This window comes from Balaenoptera ricei, chromosome 20 (genome assembly GCF_028023285.1).
Source record: "Balaenoptera ricei isolate mBalRic1 chromosome 20, mBalRic1.hap2, whole genome shotgun sequence".
In the NCBI taxonomy this organism is placed as follows: Eukaryota; Metazoa; Chordata; class Mammalia; order Artiodactyla; family Balaenopteridae; genus Balaenoptera; species Balaenoptera ricei.
The window spans coordinates 23,272,616-23,299,549 of record NC_082658.1 but is presented as its reverse complement, the minus strand read 5'-3'; the positions used below and the strand labels follow the sequence as shown (position 1 = coordinate 23,299,549).

General features: G+C 53.9%; 1 protein-coding gene across 6 annotated transcripts in view; it reads left to right on the top strand.

The window, feature by feature from the left end:
- ARHGAP27 (Rho GTPase activating protein 27) overlaps window positions 1–22,833 on the top strand; it is a 31,758-nt gene extending 8,925 nt beyond the window's left edge. For 4 of the 6 annotated variants that reach the window (XM_059906991.1, XM_059906990.1, XM_059906989.1 and 1 more), the window contains 15 exons: window positions 14,312–14,719; window positions 14,968–15,150; window positions 15,368–15,448; window positions 15,521–15,604; window positions 16,001–16,068; window positions 16,374–16,464; window positions 16,995–17,099; window positions 19,660–19,758; window positions 20,725–20,830; window positions 20,976–21,098; window positions 21,172–21,270; window positions 21,461–21,538; window positions 21,625–21,759; window positions 21,917–22,022; window positions 22,129–22,833. In XM_059906991.1, coding sequence (XP_059762974.1) covers window positions 14,312–14,719; window positions 14,968–15,150; window positions 15,368–15,448; window positions 15,521–15,604; window positions 16,001–16,068; window positions 16,374–16,464; window positions 16,995–17,099; window positions 19,660–19,758; window positions 20,725–20,830; window positions 20,976–21,098; window positions 21,172–21,270; window positions 21,461–21,538; window positions 21,625–21,759; window positions 21,917–22,022; window positions 22,129–22,306 — 1,944 coding nt within the window. In that variant the 3' untranslated portion in view covers window positions 22,307–22,833. Of the gene's footprint in view, window positions 1–9,845; window positions 9,907–14,131; window positions 14,209–14,311; window positions 14,720–14,967; window positions 15,151–15,367; window positions 15,449–15,520; window positions 15,605–16,000; window positions 16,069–16,373; window positions 16,465–16,994; window positions 17,100–19,659; window positions 19,759–20,724; window positions 20,831–20,975; window positions 21,099–21,171; window positions 21,271–21,460; window positions 21,539–21,624; window positions 21,760–21,916; window positions 22,023–22,128 lie in introns of those variants that run through there. The other 2 variants (XM_059906992.1, XM_059906993.1) reach the window with 2 other exon arrangements.
- Window positions 22,834–26,934: the final 4,101 nt, after the last annotated feature.

Below are 26,934 nucleotides of genomic sequence, written 5' to 3'. Positions count from 1 at the left end.
TATTTTCTCTGCCCTTCCTGGAGCTGTCGGTCCAACAGTGGGAGGGGTCGGGCAGTCGGTACTGAATGCCAGCTCCGATGGCCAGTCAATGCCAGGTCCTGGGCATGGGAAAGCCCATGATCATGACCGGAGGTAGCTGATGATCAGAACATGGTCAAGGTTCCACGGCAGAGTGTTGGGGAGATTTGGAGCTGGATCTAAGTGGAGCAGCGAGGGGATAGTTGATGTTGGTTGGTGGTGAGGGAAATGGGGCTCCCGGCGCTGGGTCCCGGGAAGGGGTGCTTGCTAAAATTCGGAGATTGTTTCCAAATTGAGGAAGGATTGTGGTGTTGAGGGGATTTCCAGAGCTACTGCCTAGGCAAGGTGAGGCCTGCAGGACCCTTTGTCCAGCCCAGGCTCTGGGCTCCATGGTGCCGCCCTGCATCCTCTCCTTGCCCTGCCTGGAGGTCCACCGTGAGCATGAAGGTGAGTGGGCCAGGACTCCATGTCTAGGCTCCGTGTCTGTCCTGGAGGCTGGGCCCACTTGGGCCCGAGAGAGGAAGCCCAGAAGGGCCCTGCCTCCAGACCCTGCCCGCCCTCTTCGCTCCTCATTATACACTGGAGTACTCCTCGCCTTGTCTGAACTTGTAAATTACTGTTTCCCTATAAAAATAGTTTAACCCCATTGCAAATATTTGGATAAAGGGGAGGGAGGGGGAACTTCAATCTAATGATTTAGGATTTGGGTTTCTCTCCATCCATTCTGCTTTCCTAGGCTTACATGTTGGGGAGTTTTGCAGGCATCCCAGTGTGCTGACAATTATGCTGTACTTTTTCACTTCCACGTTCCTTGATTCAGTAAATGGAAGGTGATGTTACCAGGCACTGAGAGACAATGAAAAATCAGAGGTGGTCCCTGCCCTCAGGTAGCTTACTGTCCAGGGGGAGAGATTGACAAGTAAATGACAGTTACAGTATTTTGTGGCGAATGCCACTGCACGGTGCTGTGGGGGGCACGTCCGAGAAGCCCCCCCTCCCGGGATCTCTCAGGCGAGAGGGAAATCTACAATCCTCCTGTCCAGGGAGGGGATGTCAGAGGTGAATCCTAACGGTTTCTACAATTCAGCCTCCTGCAAAACCTTCTGGACCTGGTGCTTTTGCAGTGACAGATTTTTTTTTTTCTTCTTCTCATCAATGGTAATTAGTCTTTTCAAGTTTTCCACTGGTTCTCTAGTTAATTTTGTCCTTTTCATATTTTACCAGGAAAGTATTCCTTTTTAAGGTTTCAAAGTTTTTCATAGACCTACAAAAACTGTATATATTTTCTGTTTAAGGGATGTAAGGGTCCATATGTATCAAATCAAGTTTATTGATTATATTATTCAAATGCATTTCCTTTGTATGCTTCTTTTTTTGTCTTTTGTTCTGATTCTGATAGAGGTTTATTAAATCTCCCACTCAAATTCTCTCTGTAAATTTATTCTTGTACTTTTTTTTTAAAATTTATTTGTTTTTGGCTGCGTTGGGTCTTCGTTGCTGCGCGCGGGCTTTGCTCTAGTTGCGGTGAGCGGGGGCTACTCTTCGTTGCGGTGCGCAGGTTTCTCATTGCGATGGCTTCTCTTGTTGCAGAGCATGGGCTCTAGGCTCGCGAGCTCAGTAGTTGTGGCTCACGGGCTCTAGAATGCAGGCTCAGTAGTTGTGGCGCACGGGCTTAGCTGCTCCGCAGCATGTGGGATCTTCCCGGACCAGGGCTCGAACCCGTGTCCCCTGCATTGGCAGGCGGATTCCTAACCACTGTGCCACCAGGGAAGCCCTCTTCTTGTACTCTTAATAGTTTTTGCTTTTTCTGTTTAACTATAAAGCTATTGGAAGCATACAGATTTTGACTGTCCTGTCATCACAAATCGTGCCTTTGTATCATTATGCCATGTCCCTTTTTATCCTGCTTAGTGCTTAAACCTGAAATTCCACCTTTCTGTTATTAGTATGGCCATGCTTCCTTTTTATTTCATTTTATTTTATTTTTTGCACTTGCTGGTCTCTGAGTATCCTTTTATTTTCAACCATTATCATTTTTCTTAAAAGTGTATTTCTTGTATATATCATATCACTGTTTTTTTTAAACCCAAGCTGTCTCTTAATGGGATAATTCAATCTGTTCACATTTCATTTAACAATTGATACACTGTCCTTGATTTTTTTTTTTGAAACTGAATTATTAGAACTGATGGACCAAGATTTTTTTTTTTTTTTTAAATGGAGGAGGGAGAAATTCAAATAGGAATTATTTATTTATTTTTGGCTGTGTTGGGTCTTTGTTTCTGTGCGAGGGCTTTCTCTAGTTGTGGCAAGCGGGGGTCACTCTTCATCGCGGTGCGCGGGCCTCTCACTATCGTGGCCTCTCTTGTTGCGGAGCACAGACCTCAGTAGTGCAGGCTCAGTAGTTGTGGCTCAAGGGCCCAGTTGCTCCGCGGCATGTGGGATCTTCTCAGACCAGGGCTCGAACCCGTGTCCCCTGCATTGGCAGGCAGATTCTCAACCACTGCGCCACCAGGGAAGCCCTACACTGTCCTTGATTTTATTACTAATGGTTTATTTTATTTTATTTTATTATTTATTTATTTATTTGGTTGCGCCAGGTCTTAGTTGCGGCACGCGGGGATCTTTGTTGCCACGCGGTGTCTTTAGTTGTTGCAGCATGCGGTCTCTTTTAGTTGCGGCATGCAGGATCTAGTTCCCTGACCAGGGATCAAACCCGGACCCCCTGCATTGGGAGCACGGAGTCTTAACCACTGGACCATCAGGGAAGTCCCACTAATGGTTTATTTTAGATTTATTGGTTTACCTTGTGGTTTTCTTTTCCCCTTCAGTCAGGTTGCTCTTGATTCCCTTTTTCTCTCCCTGTTAATCTGTTGTCCTGCTGCACTTTGCTCGTCATTAGTGGCTTCTGCTTTTCTCTGGGGTTCCGTATCCAGTGTGTTGTAGAGGATGTGTGTGATAAGGATTCTTTTTCTCAGCAACCCATCTGGAGCTCTCAGAGCCCTGTCAGTCTGTAGACTTGGGTCTTTTTTCAGCTTAGGAAAATCTTTTTGTTACATGATTATTGTTTCTTTTACTTTTTCCTTCCTTTGCATGTTAGCTCTCCTGGCTGGATCCCCCTGGTTTCTTATCTTTTCCCTCTTTACTTCCATCTCTATGTGCTTTTGCTCTGAGGTTTGAGACGTTTTTCTGCTTGATCTCCCAGGCCACACATTTGAATCTCAAGAGTGACTATCTTCTCCTTCAATTAGTAGTACAACAATATATTTTAAGTTCTAAAATAGTCCTTTTTTCCCTTCTTTTGTGCCTTACTTGAACCTCCTTAAGAGTTTTTATTTTTTGTTCACGTTGTAATTATATTTTCCAGCTCTCTATCTTTCGAATAGCCTCAAAGTGTTTTCGTTTTTGTTTTTTTAAACCAGGTAATATACTTACATGGTTTAAAAATAATCAAAGCAATATTAAAAAGTATATAGCAATAATTCTCACACACACCGTTGCTTCCATGCCCTGTTCTTCATCAGCTCAAAAGTCAGCACTTTTATTAATTCTTTTTCTATTCTTCCAGAGTTTCTTTATACAAACACAAACTGGTATCAATATATATTTGATTGTTTTCTGTCTCTCTTACACAAAGATAGTATGCAGGACACAGAGTCCTACATCTTGTTATTTTTTGCCTTTTTGATTTAACAGTGTATCTTGGAGATTGTACACAGAAAGTATCCTTCCTTATAGCTACATGGTTTCCCATTGTAGGTATGTATCATAATTCATTTTACCAGTCCACTGTTGATGGACACTTGGATTGTGTCCTATCTTTTGCTATTACAAACAACACTCTAATAAATAATGTTTTACACCTTTACAGGTAAATCGAGGATAAATCCCAGAAGTACAGTTGCTGGGTTGAAGGGTAAACAGTAGGTATTTGTTAGATGTTGCCGAATTGCTGTGGTTGGGGCTTATACCAATTTGCTCTCCCACCAATGCAAATGAGCACGACTATTTCTCCACAGCCTTGCCAACTGAGTGTCATCAAAATTTTGTTTTCTGCCAATCTGACAGTAAAATGTATTATCTTAAGGTAGCTTAAATTTGCATTTCTCTTTCCAGTGAGAATAAGCATCTTTTTACATATTTGAGGACTATTTGTTTCTCTTTCTCTGTGCATGGCCTGTTCCTATCCTTTGCCCATTTATCTATTGAATTATTGGTCTTTTTCTTGTTGATTTCCAGGAGGTCTTTCTGTAGGGAAAATTGCCCTTTGTCTATTACATGAGTTGTAATCCCTTGTCAAAGTTTGTCTTTTAACTTTGCTAATGGTAATTTTTGGCCACACAAATTTTCTTAAAATACATTTATGTAGTCAAATGTATAACTCACTTATTTTATGGCGTTTAGATTTAGAGTCTTTGTTACTAAGGCTTTCTTTTTTTTTTTTTTTCCTTTGGCTGCACTACGCAGCATATGGGATCTTAGTTCCCCAACAGGGATCGAACCCGCTCCCCCTGCATTGGAAGTGCGGAGTCTTAACCACTGGACCTCCAGGGAAATCCCACAAAGGCTTTTTTTTTCAAGAGAATTTTGCTTATATTTTCCTCTCTGAGTATTGTTGTTATGGCTTCACTTTTAACATCTGAATCTTTGATCCTTTGGGGGTATGTCTGAGTGGACAGAGTGAGATGTCGACTCACTTTTAATTACCTTTTTTTTCCAGATGGTCATCCAGTTGTCCCATCCCCCTTTACTGACAAGTTCTTCCTGCCATGATTTGTGATGGCGTCTTTAGCGTGTCCTGCGTCCCAATCGTACTGGGGTCTGATAGCAGTGGCCGGTTTGGTGGCTCTGTTTGTTCCATCTCTCTCCAGCCCCTGGGCTGTCAGAGGAGTGGAGTTTATTATGAGTCTTTGCTCATCAGGGCTGGGGGTGAGCTTGGTGGGGGGGTCCCTAGAGCAGCGGTGGTCTCTGCCAGTGTGAATTCTCCCTGCCTCCTCGGCAGGCCCAGCCTTAAGGACAGAGGGTGTTTAGCCCACCTGATTGGCTCCCCGTCAGCTCCTGGGGGCAAGGGGTCTGGACAAGTCTCCCCCGGCCTCACCCTAGGTGAAGTCCCGTGGCAGGGGCAGTCTACACCAGGGTCTCCCGGGTCCCAGCCTCTGTCTCAGGACCTCTCACCTGTGCCAGCCAGGTCCTGTCCACTCACCTGCACCAGCTCCCACTTGGTTTGGGCAGTAGAGGGTAGCAACTGGGAGAAGAAGAGAAGCAGGGCATGCTTAAGTTGCTATATTTCAGAATCCCTGGCCCCAGAACTATATCTTAAAGCGAGAGAAATTCCTTTGTCTATGACAGATTGGGAGTAGGGGAGAGCTGGAAGGGCCGGTCTGTTTCCAGATAAGAAATAATGAATACCTTGTGGAGTAGTAACACTGAGGATGAAGAATAGAAAAAAAAAAAAGTTTGAGGGTTTTTTTTCTTTCTATTATGAAATTTTTCAAACATACAAAAAAGAAAAAATAATACTGAAGTGAATATAATTATACGTATTAGCTAGATTCAACAGTTACTGTTTTCCATGTTTGTTCTATCTTTTTTGCCAAGAATAAAATTATAAAAGTTACAAATTCCAGAGTTCATTATATTTCACCCTTGAAAACTTCAGCATGCACCTCTTAAAAATGATCTTTTTCTCTATCACCATGATACCATTATTATATCTAACAAAACTAACATTAATGCCTTAATATCCTCTAACATCCAAGCCATAGTCAAATTTCCCCCATTATCCTAAGACAAGTCTCTCACAGCCGGTTCAAACCAGGATCCAATCCTATGCATTCATTGCATTTGGTTGTCTCTTAAATCTCCCTTGACAACCCCCTTCCTTTCCTTCTGCCCTGACACGGACTTGTTAAAGAGACCAGACCAGTTGTCCTGTAGAATGTCTGTTTTAGAGCTGAATGTTGGCTTCCTTGTGGTGATGTTCCCGTGCTCCTCTAAGCCTGGTGTTACCTGGGGACGGGTAAGTCTGAAAGGTTTCCGCAGGCTGGATCGCCAGGGCTCCGAGACAGGTGATACAAGGGAAGCAGGAATCAAGGATGATTCTAGGTTTCTGCCTGAGCAACAGAGGTGATGCTGAGATGGGGAGGAGGATGAAGATGAACTCGGTTTGTGCATCTTTTCAGTGTACCAAGGACATCCTGGGGCGGGGGGAGGGGGGCAGTTGGATTTCTCAACCTGGAGATACAGTTGCAAGTTGTTAACCTAATAAAACTGGTTGAGCTTTCCCAGGAAGGTAGAGTGAGAAACAGAGATGAGACACCAAGCACCCAGGAGATGGACAGAGGAAGGAGACAGACCAAGAGGCCACAGCCTGAGGCAGTCCAGGAGGGGGAGGATTATAAGGACTAAGGACCAGAGAGAAGTCAGGCCAGACCAGGACCACATTAGTCATTGAGGAGGTTGTGGGAGACCCGAGCAGGGGGCTGGGTATCTGGGCGAGATGGTGGGTGAATGCACTCCTTCAAGAAGTTGGCTCTGAAAAGGAGGAGGGGAGGGCTGGGTCCAGGCACACACTTTTTTTCTTTCCAAGATGGAGAGACCTTGAATTTGTTGAAATGCCAAAGGGACAAAGGCTGGAGAAGGGGCTGGAGATTAGAGGTGAGGCAGCTTCTGAGCAAATGAGAGTTAGTCGGGTTCCCGGGCCCGTTGGGGAGGTCGGCTTGGACAGGAGGACCCTGCACCCCCATCAGGGGAGAGAGAAGGAAAGGTGAGCACAGGGACAGATTCGCTTGAAGGGGTGGCAGAAGATGACCACCCGGTCACATTTTCCCACCTCCTGAGGTTGGCTCATAATCACAGCGTTTGCTGGCCAGCGGGGTCCTCAACAGACCATTTCTGATTCCTCCTGGCCCAGCAGCAGGAAACCTCTTGGGTGTCTGCCAGCCTTCCTCAGAGCACAGGGGGTGGTAAGTGGTGAAGGGGCTCCACCCCAGGCCTCACCCCACCAAGTAACCTGGAGATACAGTTGCAAGTTGTTAACCTAATAAAGCTGGTTGAGCTTTCCTAGCACAGTAGAGTGAGAAGCAGAGATGAGACACCAAGCACCCAGGAGATGGGCACCAAGAGGCTGGGAGCAGAGTCCAGAGCCAAGGGCACCCAACTGAAACCCAAAACCAGAAAAGCAGAAGTGCAACCCTGCTTTCTTCCCCATGTCCCCATGTGGGTGTGGGAACTCAGGTACCTGCTTGGCTCTTTTGTACCAACCAACCCTGTGAGGGGGGCAGAGAATGACAGCCCACGCTATGGATAAAGAAACTGAGGTCCAGAGATTCCAGGGGTTGCCCAGAGAGACACTGAGACAGAGTCTACACAAGAAGCCAGGTCTCTGGACTCTGGCTCCATTCTTTTTTCCCTTTAATTGAATGGAGCTTCTGCCCCAAACCCAGGAGAAGAACCTCACCTCAGGTCATTGTGTTTGGAGTCTCACACTAAGTGCCTCTCGGGGGCGGGGCCAGGCATGGCTCTGCACTGCGCGTTGGTGCAGCCTTCGCTCAGGGTTAGGGGTGGATACGGAGTGAGGCCTGGACTCTGTGCTGGAGAAGGTGTGCTCAGAGGAGGGACAGACGCCAGAACAGGGCAGTTCTGTACACGGCTAAGCCCCTGGGGACAAAGATCATGACTCATTCCCGCTCCCCCTCCACCCCAGCCCGGGTCGCACAGAGCAGGCTCAGAGGCAGCCGAGGAGTTCCTGTCCCCCCTCCCCCGGCCCCCCTTAGCCAGTCCCTAGGCTCAGTCACTGGTCTGTGGGCATTTCTTTTGCCTCTGGTCCCAGAGAGCTGATAGGATTTTCTGGTTGCACCTGCTCCTGGCCCGATACTTCTGTGAGAGTTTTGGAGAGATGGGTGATATGCAGCTGGCTTGTTGTGTCCCCTCCCCCCGCGTGTGCCTCTCGAGGCTTGAGGGTGTGGTGAGCGAGGAGGACCCTGCTGGGGAACCGCTGTGGTCACCACCTCCTCTCACCGGGGGAGGGGAAGCCCAGGCAGGAGGCCTGAGGAGCCAACCTCGGTGACCAGGACAGGCCAGAGCTGTGTGGGTGGGTTTTGCTTGGTCCCAGGCGTGGGGGCCAGGCCTCTTAGAGGGGAGGAGCAGTGGGCGGGGTGCTGGCTGCCTTTTCTGTGGTCCTAGCCATCCCCCCACTGTCACTCCTGGTCCCTGCCACAGGGAGACCCTGCTCCCCAGTTCCTCCCGCAGGGCAGTGCTGAGGGCCTAGGTTCCCGCACCTGTCCTCCTGTCTTCCCTCCCCACCCCAGCTCCTCCCTGGTGGCTCAGCTGCTCTGGAATTTACAGAGGTTCTTCCCTTCTCTGGGGCTTGGCTCCATCTCTCTTGGTGGCTGTGTGTGTGTGTGTGTGTGTGTGTGTGTGTGTGTGTGTGTGCCCTGGCCCTCAGGGTGGGGACAATGTGCTGTGCCATATGTGTGACAAGTGAGGACTCCAGGCCTCTCTGGGGCATTAGTCTTGCCCCTGGGCTGCTGGCTTCTGAGTTGGGGCACAGGGGATGGTAGTGAAGTGATACTAGAGCCCTGAAGGCAGAGTAGGGCATAGCCCTCAGACTTGCTCTGAATGGGGTCTCCCCAAGTGTTCCACACCCCAAATCTACACCATGCCTGGCTCGACTTGGGTGTCCCCGTCCTGAGCCCACAGTGGGTGCAGGGGAGGAGAGCCTGGGGGATGTGGGCCGGGAAGGAAGGAGAGCCAGGGCTGGGGGATGAGGGATTGCTGAAATGGGAGATGAGGGCCCTGGGATGCGAGGGGGAGGGGGAGGGTCAGAGCGTCCTGTTCAGCCACTGCGGGCGAGCCTGCGGGCTGCCGGGTGGTGGGCACTTAGGGCTGAGGAGGAAGCACCTCTGAGGGGGTTAATAAAGACAAGATGGACCCCAGAGGCTCGGAGGAGAGGCCGCAGCTTCTCATCCAGGACGTGCTGTGTCCTCTGTGAGCACCCACCTGGTGAGGGGGTGAAGAGAGGGGAGGCCAGAAGAAAGCTCTTAGGGTAGAGTGGGTTGGGGGGCTAGTCCCCATCCCCTTCTCTGGGTCCATGGAGGGCGGGGGAGGGGCCCAGGCGTACCTGCTCGTGTGTGTGGGCACGCAGGTGAGGGTGCACGCATGCGTCTTGGTGACCAAGGCTGGAGGAGGTGGACCCAGGCGGTCAGGCGGGTAGATTGTGGTGTGGCCAGAGTCCCTCCTGTCCTCCGCGTGGCTGGAGGGATCCAGACACCAGCTCCCTCTGATACCACATCTGCCCAGACCCCTTCCTCTTTGAGACATCCCCCCACATACAAGCTTCCTCTTTTCCATCACATCCTCCCTGGGCCTTGGAGGAGTTGATGGCCACTCATTGTCCTGTCTACACCAGCCCAGGCCCCAGCGCCCAGCTGCCCCCTCTGCCGGCCCCCGTCTGTGCAGCCCACCCCTCCCCCACCCACAGGCCCAGTGCCGTCCTCTGTGCGGCCTGCTCCACGTCTGTGTCTGGGCCTGGGATTCAGAACTCACTGGTAATCAGAGCACTGAGTGGGGTGGTCAGTGGTTTCCCTGGACATAAAACACCCCTGCCCCGAGGCACCCCTACCCGACTCCACCCCACCCTGTCTCAGGCGGCCTCCTTCTCAGGCAGCATTTCCGCAGCCCTGACAGGAAATGGGCTGGAGGCTCAGCCTCCCGCCATCTCAAGGCAACTTCTTGTTTCCCTGTTGCCCTGTACCAGCCCTGGGCTTGTGCCCCTTAGCTCCACCCCCAAAGCCTTCCCAGGGCTCCATCCCAGCAGCTCAGGGGCACAGGATGGTGGACATCATTGCCAAACTGACCAGGAGGCAGAGTCGGGGCCTGCGGGGACAGGTAGGGGACCCTGGCATCGGGGGGAGAGCTCAGCCTCTGATGGGGATGGCAGAGGGGGCTATGGGGTCAGGGGCTGCCAGTGGGCCTCCATCCTCTGGCCCCGCTGGGAGCTGAGGGAGCCTCATGGAGGTTGGGACTCCTCCCTTCTTTCCTCTTTCCTTCTCTGAGGCCCCGCCTGTCTGAGAGGGGCGGCATAGGGATGCTGAGAGGTGGTGACCTGCTTCAGGGCTGGGGGCGGGGAGGGGAGAGGCAGGCCTGTCACCTGCCTGTGGGCAAGGGGAGGGGACTGGTTTTGAGAGGGGCACGGGGGCAGCTGGGTGTGGTGACAGCCAGGCCCCTGTTGGCTCTGTTCTCCGGACTGAGGTGGGAGACCACTTTCTCTTTCCCACTCAGTGTCCCCTGTGTCTCTAACATGACTGGGATCTGGGGCCCAAGAGCCCCTGGTGCCCTAGTCAGACCCCTGTGTCTGCATCTAGTCTGGGCCTCCAGGAGTTGGGGGATGGGCGGCAGCCCTGCTCGAAGCGGGGAGAGCTCCTCCTTGAAGGCCTGAGGGCCTGGAGGGCCTGGCTTCACCACCTGGCTTCCAGGAGCCAGTCTGAGCCTGTCTGAGGCTCTGCCAGGAGAGGAAAGTACCTCTATCTCAGCACTGCGGGGGCTCTACAGAGAGTTCTAGAGTCTGAAAGGGCCTCGGGGCTACTTCAGTCCAGCTCTTTCCACAGCGCTGCAGCACCCCGAGCAGTGGTTCAACTCTGCTTGCCCACCTCAAACGAAGGCCCCTCACAACCTTCCAAAGCTGCCTGTGTCTCTGGGGCAGCTCCAATCCTTAGACTGTGCTTCCCTCCAAGGGGCATTGCCCTGCCCCCATTTGGCCTCTGATTTGCAGTCTGGAGCTCCCAGTGTAATTCTGTGTCTTCTCTTCCTGGTGACAGTCACGTGGGGGGCCTCAACTTCTACCTCCCAAATCTCCTCTATACCGGCTGGGGGTGTTCCTTGTACAAGATCCCGACCAGCCCGGGACTCCCTGTGGACTCAGAGGCAAGGCCAGCAGCCTGGCCACGTGGAAATCCCCACTCCCAAGAGCCTGTCTCCTTCCTTGGCACCCTTCCAGCCCCTGTCCCCAGGATGAGCAAGGCCACTACCTCAGTGGGTCCAGCTGGGGTGGGTAGGAGGTGTGTCCGGTCATCCACTTTCCTCCACCCGCTGCCTGCATCCTGTTCTCCCAAGGATTTCCCTGGTTCTTGTGCCTGAACTCTCATTTTCAGGAAATTCTTGCTCAAAGCTAACCCCAGTCTCTCCTGTAATATCGGGTGTGTTTGGTTTTTGTTTGTTACTGAAGTTTGGCATGGAATTGACTTGCGTACTCATGCAGTAAGTGTTTTCGTTTGTTTGCTTGTTTGTTTTGTTTGTTATAAAGCGTTTTTTAAAAATATATTTATTTATTTACTTGGCTGCGCCGGGTCTTATTTGCGGCATGTGGGATCTTTGCTGCGGCATGTGGGACCTTTTAGTTGCGGCATTCAGAATCCTTAGTTGCGTCATGTGGGCTCTTAGTTGTGGCATGCGGGATCTAGTTCCCTGACCAGGGGTCGAACCCGGGCCCCCTGCGTTGGGAGCACGGAGTCTTAACCACTGGACCACCAGGGAAGTCTCAGTAAGAGTTTTTGATGGATCGGCTGTGTGGCTCAGGGCATTGGACCATCTGCTGGGGGTCGACTATGGTCAGTTACATCATCCTGGGTCTTGATCTCAAGAAACTCTTGCCTTTTGGGGGCAGAGAAGTTAGGCAGATGGGTGGACAATGAACGGACCACCAAGGCAGAATGCCATCGGGCCCCAACAGAGCGACAAGCAGAGTGCCAGTGGAGGAGCAGGATTTGGACCAGCAGGGAATGCGGAGGGAGGGTGGTGGGTTTCCAGGCTGCAGGAACATCTGGAGCAAAGGCATAGGGGTAAGAAGATGCCTTTTGTGTTTGGGGGAGGGTCAGCAGACCAGTGTGGTTGGAATACAGGATGCCACCGGAGGGCTGTTGTGGACAGAGAGAAAGAAGTGGTGTGGAAGGTCCCATTTCAGCCACACAGGAGCTTGTGGTGCGAGGGAGAGGGGTGGACTGGTGTACGCAGCTCTTCCTGCCCCCTCCATGCCTGGGGCCTACCACACTGTCTAAAATGGCAACACCCCCTTCCATTTTTGTTTTCTTGTTAACAGCAGTCATCACTGAGGTGTGGTGCATTTCCCTATCACCCTGCTTAGTGCCCTCCTCACCCCACCACCATTTACACACATATGCACTAGAGTGTCAGCTCCGCCAGGGCAGATTTGTCCACGGCTGCATTTCCCAGTGCCTAGAACAGTGCCTGGCACAGAGCAGGCAAATCTTTGCTGGCCAAGTGAATGTTTTTGTAGGCGCCTGCCCAAGGCCCAGTGAGAGGCTGCCTTGAGTGGGAGGTGCTTCCCCTCTCGAGTAGTTTATAGCAGCAGTCCCCAAACTTTTGGGCACCAGGGACCGGTTTCATGGAAGACCGGGGTGGGGGGGAGGTGGGGGATGGTTCAGGCTGTAATGCCAGCTATGGGGAGTGGTGGGGAGCAGCAGATGAAGCTTCGCTTGCTCGCCCACCGCTCACCTCGGGCTGTGCGGCCCAGTTCCTAACAGGCTGGGAACCACTACCGGTCTGTGGCCAGGGGGTTGGGGACCCCTGGTTTATAGCTTAGTGAAGGTGTTACAGCAACAGAGGGACTTCTATGATTTTTTTTAATTAAATTTATTTATTTTTGGCTGCGTTGGGTCTTCGTTGCTGCACGCGGGCTTTCTCTAGCTGCGGCAAGCGGGGGCCACTCTTCGTTGCGGTGCGCAGGCTTCTCATTGCGGTGGCTTCTCTTGCTGCGGAGCACGGGCTCTAGGCACACAAGCTTCAGCAGTTGCAGCATGCAGGCCCTAGAGCACGCGGGCTTCAGTAGTTGTGTCACGTGGGCTCAGTAGTTGTGGCTCGCAGGCTCTAGAGCACAGGCTCGGTAGTTGTGGCACATGGGCTTAGTTGCTCCACGGCATGTGGGATCTTCCTGGACCAGGGCTCGATCCCGTGTCCTCTGCATTGGCAGGTGGATTCTTAACCACTGCGCCACCAGGGAAGTCCCTCTATGATTTTTAAAAAAAGATTTATTGCACAAAATTTTGATGCTGCAGAAGAGAAAAAAACTAAACAAGACCAAATCCAAGTCCTATAATTACACTACCCAGAGATGACCTCCATTAGCATTTTGGAGAGTTTCTAAAAACACAAAATTGGAATTGTGCTAAGTTTACATTTTGAAATCTGCTTTTCCCTTGTACCATTATGTATTCTTAGAAAACAGTATTAATCTCCTCGTGCTATTCTGCTGCCTGGGGTTTGATAGTGTCATTATTTATCTTTCTGGTGGGTGCTAGGCTGGGTGTGGTGGGCACACAGGAGAAATCTCGGGAGAGATCTTGAACCTGACACCTGAGCTGAGTCCTAAAGAAGGAATAGGAGTCAGCCAGGAGGGGCAGGTTGTGAAGGAGCAGAGGCCTGTAGCAGACACAGCAGAGAGGCTGGGGGCCTCCAGCAACCCGGTGCTACTGGAGCTTAAAGTTCAAGGCAAGGGTCAGGAGTGGCAGGAAATAGGGGGGAAGACAGGCAGGTGACGGAAGGCCTCTGGTGCCCTGGTAAGGGCTTAGAGTTTGCCCAGCAGGTAGCAGGAAGCCGTGAGGGTGTAAAGCATTACCAGGCTTATATTCTGTGTGACTGGACCCTCCAGCCCACCTCACTTTACTTTGGAGGGGGAAGTGGGGCTCACCTTTCTTTGCCCTCCTTCCTCCTTCCCATCTGGCTCTCTTTCTCTTGTCTGCAATTGATTCTGAGGCCTGCAAACCCTGTACTGGGGAAGTTCCAGCTCCAAATTTGGAACTGGAGGCAGTACTGGTTCCAGTTCAGAGCTTTCTTGGCAGAGGAGGAAGGAGGGCTGGGGGTTCTTCGTGGGGGCTGTAGAATGGAGCAGGGCCCTGCCCCCAGGTGTCCTGAAGCCTGGGGCGAGAAAGGACTGGGCCCAGGGCATTTCTCTGTTCCTGGGCAACCTTTGATTCACACCTGTGAGTGTGCAGCTGGAGAACTTCGTTATCGATATTTTACTACTGTTGATAAATAATTAATCTAATTGTCCCATGCATCTGGGGCACTTCATACTTTACAAGGCACTTTCAAGAACATTTCCTCATTCTCTCTTCACTACAATTTCCGGAGTGGGCAGGGCAGACATTTTGCTGCTGGGGGAACCGAGGCAGAGAGGTGCTGTGACTTGCTGAAAGTCGCCCAAGTGGCGAGTGCCCGAGTGGGGACGATGTGACCGCGGGGCTGCCCTGAAGGTCACGTCTCTTTCCTCCTGCCTCAGGTGGATGACCTCCCAGAGCCCGTGTACGCGAACGTAGAGAGGCAGCCTCGGGCCACGTCGCCTGGCGCCGCCGCAGCCCACTGCCCCGGCTCGGTTTGGGAGACGCACACGGACGCGGGCACCGGGCGCCCCTACTACTACAACCCGGACACGGGCGTGACCACCTGGGAGTCGCCCTTCGAGGCTGCCGAGGGCGCCGCCAGCCCGGCCACGTCTCCGGCTTCGGTGGGCAGCCACGAGAGCCTCGAGACCGAGTGGGGCCAGTACTGGGATGAGGAGAGCCGCAGGGTGTTCTTCTACAACCCGCTGACGGGCGAGACGGCCTGGGAGGACGAGTCCGAGGACCAGCCGGAGGACGAGCAGGAGATGCAGCCTGGCCTCAGCCCCGGCAGCCCCAGGGACCAGAGGGTGAGGGGCGGGGCCTCGTCTGAAAGGACGGGGCCTGGCCAGGGTGGGCGGGGCTGGCTCTGAGGGCCTCAGAGAGAGAGGAGTCGTGGTCATGGGTGGGCGGGGCTATCTCTGAGAGACTTTGACCCCGCCTCTGTCTCCCACAGCTCCGGGGAACTAGGGTGAGGGGGCGTGGCCTGGACCGAAAGGGCCGGGCCTCTGGGGTCACTGCTGGCTCTGAGAGCCTCTGACTCTTCTGCTCCCTGCAGCCCCCCACCCCTGAGACGGACTACCCCGAGTTGCTGACCAGTTACCCAGAGGAAGACTATTCCCCCGTGGGCTCCTTCGGTGAGCCCGGCCCCGCCTCTCCCTTGGTCACACCCCCAGGCTGGTCTTGCCACGTGAGCCAGGATGGGCAGACGCTGTACACTAACAACTTCACCCAGGAACAGGTAGGGGCAGTGGGCGGATGGTCCCAGACAGCCGCGGGGTCGCTCCCCTTAACACTCTAAACTGAGTTCCCGCGCGGGCTCCAAGTCAGCCCAAGACCGAATCACCCACACCTGCCCGTGTAAACTCTTTGGCGCTATGTTGGGCTCTGGTTGGAGGGAACCTTTTGCTCCCCCATCATGAGGTGAGCTAGGTCCCTGACCATCCCTCTCCCCACAGTGGATGAGGTTGGAGGACCAACACGGGAAGCCTTACTTCTACAATCCGGATGACGCCTCCGTTCAGTGGGAGCTGCCCCAGGTAACCAGGTGGGGAAGGGAGAGTGCCGGGGAGAGGAGGGGGGGTTATATATGACAGTGTCTTTCTCCCCAGGTCCCTGTCCCTGCCCCTCGAAGCATCCGCAAATCCAGCCAGGACAATGAGACCCCGGCCCAGGCCAGCCCACCTGAGGAGAAGGTAAGGGAGGGGGCATGTAGGACCTGGCAGGACCCCCACAGAAAAACTGGGGTGTTTCTGGAGGCTCTGGAGGCTGGGATTGGGTCTGGAGGCACGTCTCCACCATAGCCCCGAGCACTAGCCTGGGCTGAATGAACTTGGGTTCTGGGTCATCCCAGGCTCAGAGCTGGGCGAGGCTCGGAGCTGGAAGGAAGTCTCTCCTGCCGCTGCTCCTGCTGTGGGAGCAGGCACCCCACCAAGCGGCGGCCAGGTGCCGGCAAAGAGGGTTCAGTGGAGACTCAGGCCCAACCTGTGGGGAGTGGCTGGCTGAGAGGGAGGCTAGCCTCTCGCCGCCCCCCCCCTGCCCCCCCGTGGCTCCCCCCTTAACTGCCTCCTCCTTCCCCTTCTTTCTCTAAGATCAAGACCTTGGACAAGGCAGGCGTGCTCCATCGAACCAAGACGGTGGACAAAGGAAAGCGGCTCCGGTGAGAACCCGTCTGCCCCCAGACTCCACGGTGGGCCTTAACGATGACGTTCACTGAGCACTTCCCGTATGCCAGGCTCTTGTTAACCCTCATAGCGACTTTATGAGGTCCTGTGAGGACCCTGAGGCACTGAGGAAGTGACTTGCCCCAGGTCCCTTGGCTACCAGGTGTTAGCGCTGGGAGTCCACCCCTTACGGTTGGGTGCCCCAAGCTGTGTTCTTAAACTCTGCGCCCTGCTCCTGGGGGTGGGAGGGGGGCCTCAGCCCAGGACCAAACCCAAGCCCTGCCACCACTGCCCCGCCTAGGAAGAAGAACTGGAGTGCCTCCTGGACAGTGCTGGAGGGCGGCATCCTGACATTCTTCAAGGACTCGAAGACCTCGACTGCAGGTGGCCTGGTAAGGCCCAGGCGCCCAGCAGGGACCACCCCATCTGCTTCTGACTCCTGTGGGTCTTTACCGCATCAGGCTTGCCAAAGGCTAGGTCTGAGACCATGGAAGATGAGTGTCAAGGGAGCTGGGCCTTGGCAGGGGGTGATGAGAGCAGATCACCCCAGGACAAGCACTTCCAGCCACCTTGGGCGTGGGGACCAGTCCTTGAGGATGGACAGCTCCAGCCTGGTGGGCAGGGAGGCTGGGGACTGGACACACCCGCTCGCGGAGATGGGGCTGCACTCCTTTCTCCTTTCCTCTCCTAGGTGGGCAGGTAGCAAACAACCAGCCAGCCTGCAGGCTCCATGGTTAAGAAGTACCAGGATCTCTGGGTTCCAGGAACGCTTGGGCCCCCTGCCCCCAGAGCTGTGACCCCATTTTGTCCCTGAAGCCAAGGGAGCCTGGTAGATTGGAGCCAGGATGCTGTGACAGGCCCAAGCTGAGCTGAGGGTGCCCTGTAACCATGCTCCCTCCAACCCTTCTTCCCTTTCCCACAGAGGCAGCCTTCCAAGCTCTCCACCCCCGAGTACACGGTGGAGCTGAAGGGGGCCTCTCTCGCCTGGGCCCCCAAAGACAAATCCAGCAAGAAGAATGTGCTGGAGGTGAGTGGTGGGGTGGGGGAGGAGAAGGGGCTTACTGATGGCTTGGGACCCTCACTAAGCAAGCCCCAAAAAGGTGGACCTGGGGAGTTAGGGCTGGAATTCTCGGGGCTCAAAACCAAAACTGCCTCCACCTTGGGGATCCGTCCACAGTGTTTCCTGGCATCACAGATTCTGCAGCTCCCTCTCCAGGAGTGGAGTTCACTGGGGCCCTTGGTCCCAAGTAGGGGTCCTTGGGGAATGGAACTGTCGTGCCTAGAAGCGCAGTCCTCATCCCAGCTGCTTCGGCCTGAAACAGACAGGAGGCTCTGGGTCCCCAACTACTTACTCTGGTAGGCTGGGACACCTGCTCTAGCTGGTCAGAGCCCAGCTTCCAACTGGCAGTGAATAAACCAGGGTAGTGGACACATTTCTCAGGCTCTGCAGCAGGAAGAGAGAGGCCAGGTGGGGCCCAGGCAAGACCCTCCCAGGCCACTGTCCATGTGTTGTCTTCACCGTCTTCACTGTTGTGTTTCCCTTCACTGTCCGTGTGTTGTCTTGTTTTTAAACTACTCTTACCCTCACCTCAGTCCCCAAATGTTTTGAGGCAGCTCACCACAAAAATGTATATGGTGAGCTGGTAAAAGCCACTGAAAGCCAGGACCCACAAAACAAGTTAGAGGAAGAGGGCAGTGTGGAGAGAGATTAGGATGATGTACAGGTACTAAGGTTGTTGTTGCTGAAAAAAATCAGCTCCAGATTTCCTGGTTGCCAGAGTGAAAAGAGAACGGCAATCAGTTACATGGCTCTTATTATTGGGGTGGGGAGAAACCTTCCTAGATTTTGAGGAAAATCAGTTTCTAGTGTGCAGCTCCGTTCTAATTTAGTAAAGGGACTCTTGGGCTGCTTCAGCTAACATCTGATGAAAGCCCAGAAAGCATGACCTTCCATCTCAGCTCAGAAAAAGCAATTCTGCAAGGAGCTTGAGTGTGTCATTTAATGATAATTCACCCAGCTTCACTCAGTTCTAGAACCAGAGTATCCACAGAGCAGAGCTGGAAACCTGTTTTGTCTCATGAGCCACTCTGATCAGTAGGTCTGGAGCCTTCTCCAGGCTTAGCGCTGTAATCGACTAGCAATGTCTGCCGTGGACGTCAGATTGAGGAGGGACATCATATTTGCTAGGTATGTTCCTTCCTGATCTGGAGGGACATCCTTCAAACAGGGCTCTCTGAATGTCACCTCTCTGACCGGGCTTTTGATGAAAGTTTCAGAGTAGACGCTTCTGAGTTGTCTTTTCTGGCAAGGACTGGAAGGCAGATGGGGCTCTGCAGAGCTCCTCAAGCCGATGGGAAGGCTGACAGTCTTGAATGGAAATCCTGGAGCCCCCTGCTTCCCACTGGCTGGCAGCCATCCTTCCTCCACTCAGGGGTGACCTGTAGGTGACTGGATTTTTCTCAAGAGACCGCCCCAAATTCTATATCATTGAGGATGGCCGGTCTTTCTAGTCACCCCAGAGTCACAGAAAACTTCAGTAACAGTCCCCTGAGAATGGCTGGTTTGAGCTCGGCTTGCCTGTGCAGTCAACAGAATGAATGTCTTGAGCAGTATATTGATATGTAACTAGACAGATGTGCCTTCTGTATGAAACTCAAATATGAACTGATTATGTTTTGAGACAGCTGCCAGAAATAATGGCTATTGTTTTAGAGGCATTGTTAGGCCATTCTCTGGGATAACAGACAGTCAGTTTAGGTTAGCACGAGGTTGTGCTATCTGCCCACTGAAGATTCTCTAGTCTTTGCAGGAAGGGGGATGGGGTAGAACATGCAGGTTTGTTTGGTTTTGTCTTGGAAAGCATTTTAAGTAGCATTCAAGTCTGAGTTAAATAGGTAGACAGCCAAAACACAGCCCTCTCTGATTCTGGAAGTTTGTACCCTGTTGTCTGAGACAGTTTTTGCTGACTCTGACTCTCATTTGACCCAAAGCTGTGGCAACCAACCATTCCCATCAACCTTGAACGCTTGGTTCTCAGAGCCAGAGGTTGAGGAGAGATCCATCCAAGTTGCCTCACCTTGTTCTTTGTAGACTTTGTTAGGGAAACAGCAGTCAGCTGAAAAATAGCCCAGGCTGTTAATATCTGCTTGCTCCTCAATAGTATAAAATAGTGGCTTTGGGGTCTCCCACCGGGAGTTTCTTTCATTGACTTTTTTGCTGGCCTGTGCTCTGGGTAGGCCTGCCGTGTTCTGTGGCTCATACAGAGACAGGATGGGGCAGGGAAAAGCACACCAGACTGTTGACAGATGTGCAGATCTTCTGCACTCAGGTCCTTGCTCCATCATTCACTAGCTGTGTGTCTATGAGGAAGTTGCTTACACTCACTGTGCCTCAGTTTGCCCATCTGTAACACGGAGATGCTGTTACCTACCGCTTTAATGAGGTGAAATACCTTGGCTTGGGGTGAGGCCCTTGCTATATTAGGCTCTGAGTTCCTGGGGACAGGAACAGATCACCTCTACCTCTGTATCCCCCCTGGGACAGACCCAGCGAACCAGAGATGACTGAGTGATTTGTGTCCCACCAGCTGCGGAGCCGAGATGGCTCAGAGTACCTGATCCAGCATGACTCGGAGGCCATCATCAGCACCTGGCACAAGGCCATCGCCCAGGGCATCCAGGAGCTGGTAGGCAGAGCTGGGGACCGCCAAGGCTGGTGGGGAGGGGATGGGCAGCCATTATGCAGGGTAGCTGTGCCCACTGTGGGTGGGGCCCTCCACTCGGGCACTGGGAGCTCCATGGCACCGGTGGGTAAGTAGCCCTCTCTGCAGATGCAGATGGGCTGCTGAAGAAATAGCCTTTCTTAAGGAAGTGAATCCAGCCTCTGGGGTTGGCCGCACAGGAGGACCCTCCAGGTGGGCATATCCTAGAGGAGTGTCCCATTCCACACTGAGGCAAGAGAAAAGTAAATACTCTGCTAAACAGCCTCAGGCTGGAAAGACAGGCTGAAGCCAGAAGACAGAATAAAAGGATTGAAATGATTACTGTAGCATTGTTTTTTAAGTTCAATATATCAATTGCATAAGTAGAGATGGGGCAGGCCCGCTCTGACAGCTCTTCACCTGGAAACAACCTGAGGCTTTTTGATCCTTAATTCCCTATTAAGGGACTAGGCAACACCGGGTGCCCTGCTTGGCTGTATTAATAGAGGTAGGAATCCAGATCCAGGGAGGTGATGCCGGTGAGGTTGTTGGCAGCGCTCTGGCCCCAGCTCAAACTGCAAGCTCGAACTGGGAGCCACATACTGAGGAATACTGACCTACTGGAGTGTGTACAGAGGAGCTAAGGAAAATTATGGGGGAAGTGGACCAGGAACGGGGAGGTGGGTAGGGGTAGTCAGGATAAGAAAAGGTGGGGGAGAACAGGATGACTGTCTCCAACACCTGGAGGGCTCCATGCAGCCAAGGGAGGTGAGCTTCTGGGGTTCTTTGGTGGAGGTGAAGGGGGTTGACCTGGATAAGGAAACAGCAAACTCTCTGCCTGGGGGTCTCCAGTCCAGGCCTGCTGGGAGGGCACTTCGGGTCCCTCACCCCATCCCAGAAGGACCCGCAGCTGGCCCAAGGCTCTGCCTCTCTGAGGCTGTGTGATTCTAGTCCGCAGACCTGCCCCCCGAGGAGGAAAGTGAGAGCAGCAGCGTGGACTTTGGGTCGAGTGAGCGCCTAGGAAGCTGGCGGGAGGATGAGGCACGGCCTGGTGCAGGTGTGCTTGGGGGTGAGGCTGGTGGAGGGGGTGGGCATCCTTTGGGCGGGGTGGGGGCGGGGTGGTGACGACCAGGCTAGGGCTGCCAGTGGTCCCCGGCGCCACCGACTGACCCAGCCCTCGCATTCCCATTCCCTTTGGGCAGCCGTGCCCACCCCGGGGCCCGGAGGTCTGGAGAGCGACCTGAGCAGGGTCCGGCACAAGCTCCGCAAGTTCCTGCTGAGGCGGCCCACGCTGCAGTCACTGCGGGAGAAGGGCTACATCAGAGGTACAGGAGGGACCCGGAGAGCTGGGCACCGGTGGCGCAGGGGCGAGGCGACGCTGACGAGCCTTTCCCCCAGACCAGGTGTTCGGCTGCGCGCTGGCCGTGCTGTGTGAGCGCGAGAGGAGCCAGGTGCCGCGCTTCGTGCAGCAGTGCATCCGCACCGTCGAGGCCCGGGGTACGTACGCGCGCCGGCCGGCTGGGCCTGGCATTCCGGGAGCCTGAAGGCCTCCTTCCAGGACCCCAGACGGAACCCCCGGGGAGCGCAGGGTCGAGGGGGAAAGAACGGGAGTTCCTGAGCAGGAATCATAGCAGGGGCTTTAGCGCCATCCCACCGAACCCGCGGTCAGCGCCTCCCTCCGCTCCAGGGCTGGACATCGACGGTCTATACCGCATCAGTGGAAACCTGGCCACCATCCAGAAGTTGCGCTATAAGGTGGACCACGGTGAGGCCCGTCCCCTGTCCCTGCCCCAGGCCCGAAGGCGCAAAGGGATGCTGACCTCCTCTTCCTCCCCTCCCCGCTTTCCGCAGATGAACGCCTGGACCTGGACGACGGACGCTGGGAGGACGTCCACGTAATCACCGGCGCCCTGAAGCTCTTCTTTCGAGAGCTGCCCGAGCCCCTCTTCCCCTTCTCGCACTTCCCCCAGTTCATCGCGGCCATCAGTGAGCGCCTGGGGGAAGTGGGGCGGATGGAGTAGGGGTGGGGCTGGGCTGCCTCAGGCACCCCTCTGGCTGGGACCGCCCCCGCAAAATACTGGAAGTCAGCCCCCTCTGTTTCCCTCCCTCTCCTCTCTCTGCCTCTGACCCTTCCCCTGCCCAGAGCTGCAGGACCAGGCCCAGCGCAGCCGCTGTGTTCGGAACCTGGTGCGCTCGCTGCCCGCCCCCAACCACGACACGCTGCGGCTGCTCTTCCAGCACCTGTGCAGGTGAGCCGGGGAGCCGCACGGGAATGGGGAGGCGGGCCTGATAGGACCCTCCCCCGCACGCCTCCCCCCAGCTCTGGGCCCTGATTCCACCCCACCCCCACCGCAGGGTGATCGAGCACGGAGAACAGAACCGCATGTCCGTGCAGAGCGTGGCCATAGTGTTCGGGCCCACGCTGCTGCGGCCCGAGACAGAGGAAACCAGCATGCCCATGACCATGGTGTTCCAGAACCAGGTGGTGGAGCTCATCCTGCAGCAGTGCTCAGACGTCTTCCCGCCGCACTGACCGCGGGCCCGCACCCCTACCCCCGCTGCTGGCGCTGCGGACCTGGGAGTGGGGGCGGCGACAGTGGTCCTGCATAGAAGCGGGGCGGCTGGAAGCCACGCGGCTGGACTCTATCTCTGAGACCCTCCGCCTCCCACCAGTCCGCAGGCCGGTGCGAGTTCTGCACCTCTCGGTTCTGAGGGTATGGTGACCCCTGGTGGGAAGTGCGCAAAATGTGATTTTTTTTTTTTTTTTTTTTTTTTCTCTGATTTGGCCTGTTTGGGGGTTAATTGGGCTCTGTTCTTTATCATAGCGCCACCTACTGTGCGTGTGCGAGAATGAGGGGTGGGGGGAGAGTTTTCTGGGATGGCCGCTGTTGCGAGGAGGAATTTGGCCGAAGGGCTTCCTGGCTTCGTCAGGCCTGCACCTGGTGGAGGCCTTCAGGGAGACCCTGTGGGTCCCCGGCCCCGTGCATGGCACTGTGCCCATCATGAAGCAGCAATCGACAACCTCCCTGCTGCGGAAACAGGACTGAGCCGGGCCTCCAGCGGGCAACTGAAGCTGCCTTTCCCCAGGCCTCTGGACTGAAGCTCCTGCCAGGCCCAATCACTGGCTGGCTGTAGACCCTCTTCATTGACTTTCCTGTTGGGGTTCTGGGCCTCTGCCCTCCCTGATCCACTTGTGCTCTGTGCAAGGGTTCTTCCTGGTCACTAAATGTGCACCCTGCACCTGCCACTTGACATGCACCATTTCTACTAGTAATCCCATCTTGCAGATGAGGAAACTGAGGCGTACAAAGGCAAAGTGCCTTGTTCAGGGTCTGGTGGGTGATCTGACTCCCCAGCTCAGGCTCCTCTCACACCAGAGCACAGCCTCCTGTGAGGGTGAAATCAATCCTTTCAGCTACCCCTCAACCCCAGCATGGCCTTATGGTAAAGCAGGGAAACTAAGCTGAGTGGGTTCTGTCTGGGCCTGGGGAGGTCCCTGAAGGCAAAGAGGGAATCTGCCCCAGCTGTTCTTCTCTGCGGGGAGGGGAAATAGCCCTGGCAGGAGCTCCTAGCCCCTCTCAGTGCCTTGGCTGTCAGGTATGCCTCCCTGGTGCCCACCTTGAGAGGGAGAGGCCTGATGGGTAGGGGGAAGGAGGGCACATCCTCAGAAAAGGAAGCGTGAACCCTGGGGTCATCAGCCCCCCTTCCCTTCTTGTACACAAACCACCTCAGTATATGGGTCTCAGCACCCTGCCCCACCTACCCGTTCATGTGTTCAAACAATAATAGCTAATATTTATTGACATTTGCACCATACCAAGCATTTTACTTGGATTATCTCATTTGTTTCTCACAGCCAATATTTATTATCTGCTCTTCTGTGCCAGGCACTGTGTTCTGGGGCAGGGGTACCGCACATTGCCTCCCTGGTGGAGCTTATGGTTGGGCGGGCAGGGCTGACCGAAGCCCACCCCTAATGCCAGAGGGGCTGGGGCAAGAGTACAAGTGGAGGCCTCATACCATACGTCAACATATCGTAAAGCTATAAATCAAGCTAACAAGCGTTCAATAAAATGTGTTCTATTCTCCTACTTTGACAAATATCTTTCATAATGACCTGGGAGGCCAGGGTTTTTTTGGTTTTTTGTTTTGCCTTGCCATGTGGCTCGTGGGAGCTTAGTGCCCCAACCAGGGATCGAACCTGCGCCCTCGGCAGTGAAAGCAAGGAGTCCTAACCACTGGACCGCCAGGGAATCCCTGAAGGCCAGGTTCTAACATAAACTTCTTTGACTCTTCCGAATTCCATGCCCAGATGGCTGGCATGAGAAGAGCTGGCTCTGCTCTCAGCCACACCCACCATATCTTCCCACCCTCAGAGCATCCTGGCCCAAGGGGAGGTGCACACAGGTGGACACAGCAGTGCAAACTGCTGCCCCTTGGTCACCTCACATGGTCCACCCTCTGAGGGAATGGGCCTGGGGTCCCACCTGTCAGGAGCATGGTCTAAAGGGATGGGCCTGGGCTCCAAGGGGGCCTCAAAGATTCCTCATCCTGGGGGGGAGAGGCACAGACAGAGAAGGTCCAGAGCTAAAGTGGGACCCATGGCAGGGCAGAGACCCTTCTCACAGGTCTAAGGGCGGAACTGGATGGATATTAAACACCCAACTACTTGGTTAACCATGTTGGTACAGGAGCTGAGAAAAGCGCAGGGTGCTCTGAAGGTGTGTCACTGGGGTGTGACTGTCCCCCAGGGGGCCAAGATGTCTCTGCTGAAGCCACATTTGAGCCAAGCACTAAAGAATGAGGAGGAGTCAACAAGGTGAGGAATTAAGGGAAAGGTGTCTAGTCAGAGGGAACAGCATGTGCAAAGTCTCTGAGGCAAGAAGGCTTGTGGGGAGAACAAAATCTGAGCGAAGACCATCGTGACTGGAGCCCAGAAAGCCAGCAGGCCTGGGTGGGAGGTGATGCTGGAGAGGCTGACAGGGGGCAGAGTGCACGGGGCCTTGTGGACCACGACGAATGGGGACCTGTGGCGGGACAGTGGCAGGAGGATCCTTGGGCAGGAAGGTCTTGGGAAGTGTCAGCTCCCCACCCCACCCCAAGCTTTTGACCCTGCCAAGAGCTTGGTGGGCAGCAAGTAATGTGGGCAGCTGCAGGCACGGAAGTCCCAGGATCATCACATACTATCACCAGGAGGAGCTTCAGAAATCACCTACTGCCAAAGAGTAAACTCCTGGAGAGACAAGCTGTAACTCACCTGAGGTCACACGGCAGGTTGGCAGCAGAGCCTGCCCAGAGCTTCATGCACACAGTCTGAGCACCTACAGTGAGCCCCACCAGAAGGTTGAGCTCAGCCATAAACCCTCAACTGCGAGCACAGTGTATGGTGAGCACTGCAGGTGCACAGTGAATACGTTTGGGGTGAATTGGATTTTGTCTGGAGGCACAAAGATACATAGAAAGAGTATATATATACTCACATATAGAGAAAGAGTATCTGCCCTCTTGAAGTGCCATCTGGTTGGGGGATAGACAGAAATAAGTGACACAGTTGATAAGGGCTGTCACAGGGGGGCCTCTCCCCAAGCCTCTGTCCCCCTCCCAGCAGATACCCCAGGTCCTCCGACAGCCAGGCATCTGCCCTGATGCTGCCCTAGAAAAGGCTTCCGGTGTCCACCTGGTTGCTAAGTCCCGTGGACGCGCCCAGCCCTCATGTGAGTGGACTCGTGAACTGCCTGCCTGTCATCCTCCTAGACAAGCTGTCCTTTGCTCACAGCAACATGGGTCTTTGCCCAGCCTGTAAATGGTGATGCCCCGGCCCACTGCTCTCTCCTCTCCACCCTCCCTGATGGCGCTCATCCGTTCCACTCTGGGGACTGTCATCAAGCCTGCATGTGCATCACTCAGATCTCTGTCACCAGCCTGAACCGCTCGCTTCCGAGTTCCAAGTGCAAATGTCCACCTGCACGGGTGGCTGCCAGGCACCCCAAGTGCAACCTGCCTAAAACAAAACTGAAGCCACCCCTCCCCCTATTTCAGGGCAGCCTCCAAGTCCCTATCTTCTACCCCGTAAAGATTTCCTGGGTCTGCCTCTCCCACCCCTGCTCAGCCTCTCATCTGGATGGACTCCTCCACTTCCAGTTCCATCGTCCACTTAGCAGCCATCTGACCATGGCACTCTGGTGTGTGGCCTCTGAGGCCCTCCCCAGCCACGCCTCCCACCTCTCTGCACACCAGCTGTGCCCATGCCTGTAGCTCCCAGCACACTCCAGAATGTTCCTTGCCTGCATGCCTTTGGGCCCACAGTCCCCTGTCTTCCTCCCTTTCTCCTGGCTAATTCTTCCTTCTCCTCTCAGCCTCAGCTCACACCTGCCCCAACACCCCTCCTCAGATCTCTGACACGTGCCTCTCTGCCTCATCACACTTGCCTCGCTGTAACGTAATTGTGCTTTCATAGCCTTCTCTTCCCCACTAGGCTAAGGGCTACATGTCTTCCACGTTCATCCATGTAGTCCATGGAGGTACGTCATTCACTCTTATGGCCAAATAGCATGCCATTGTATGGATATGCCACATTTTTTTATCCATTCACTAATTGATGGACATTTGGATTGTTTCCACTTTGGGGCTGTTATGAATAACGCTGTTGTGAACATTCAGGTGCGAGTTTTTATTGGAAATACGGTCTTAGTCAGCATGGGCCTCTATAACAAAATAACATAGACTGGGTAGCTTCAACAACAGAAATTATTTCTCACAGTTCTGGAGACTGGAAGTCTGAGATCAGTGTGCCAGCAGAGTGGGGTTGTGGTGAGGGCTCTCTTCCTGGCTTGCAGATGGCTGCCTTCTTGCTGTGACCTCACACGGCACGGGGGGGAGAGAGAGAGCTCATCTCTTCCTCTTCTTTTCTTTTTTTGTTTTTAAGAGTAAAAATTATTTATTCATTCATTCATCAACATTTTGGGGGGTAAACTTAACAATAGTCAAACACTGACTACCATTCGCCAGTTTCATTTTAAGGGGAAAGTGAATAAGAAATCTTGAAAATTCATTCTGGTTATCCTTTGCTGCACTTTAAAAATGGGGACCAACCAGCTCATTATAATGCCTCACCCAACATCGTGGAAGCCTGAAAGCTTACTTTGCATTGTCTGAAAACAT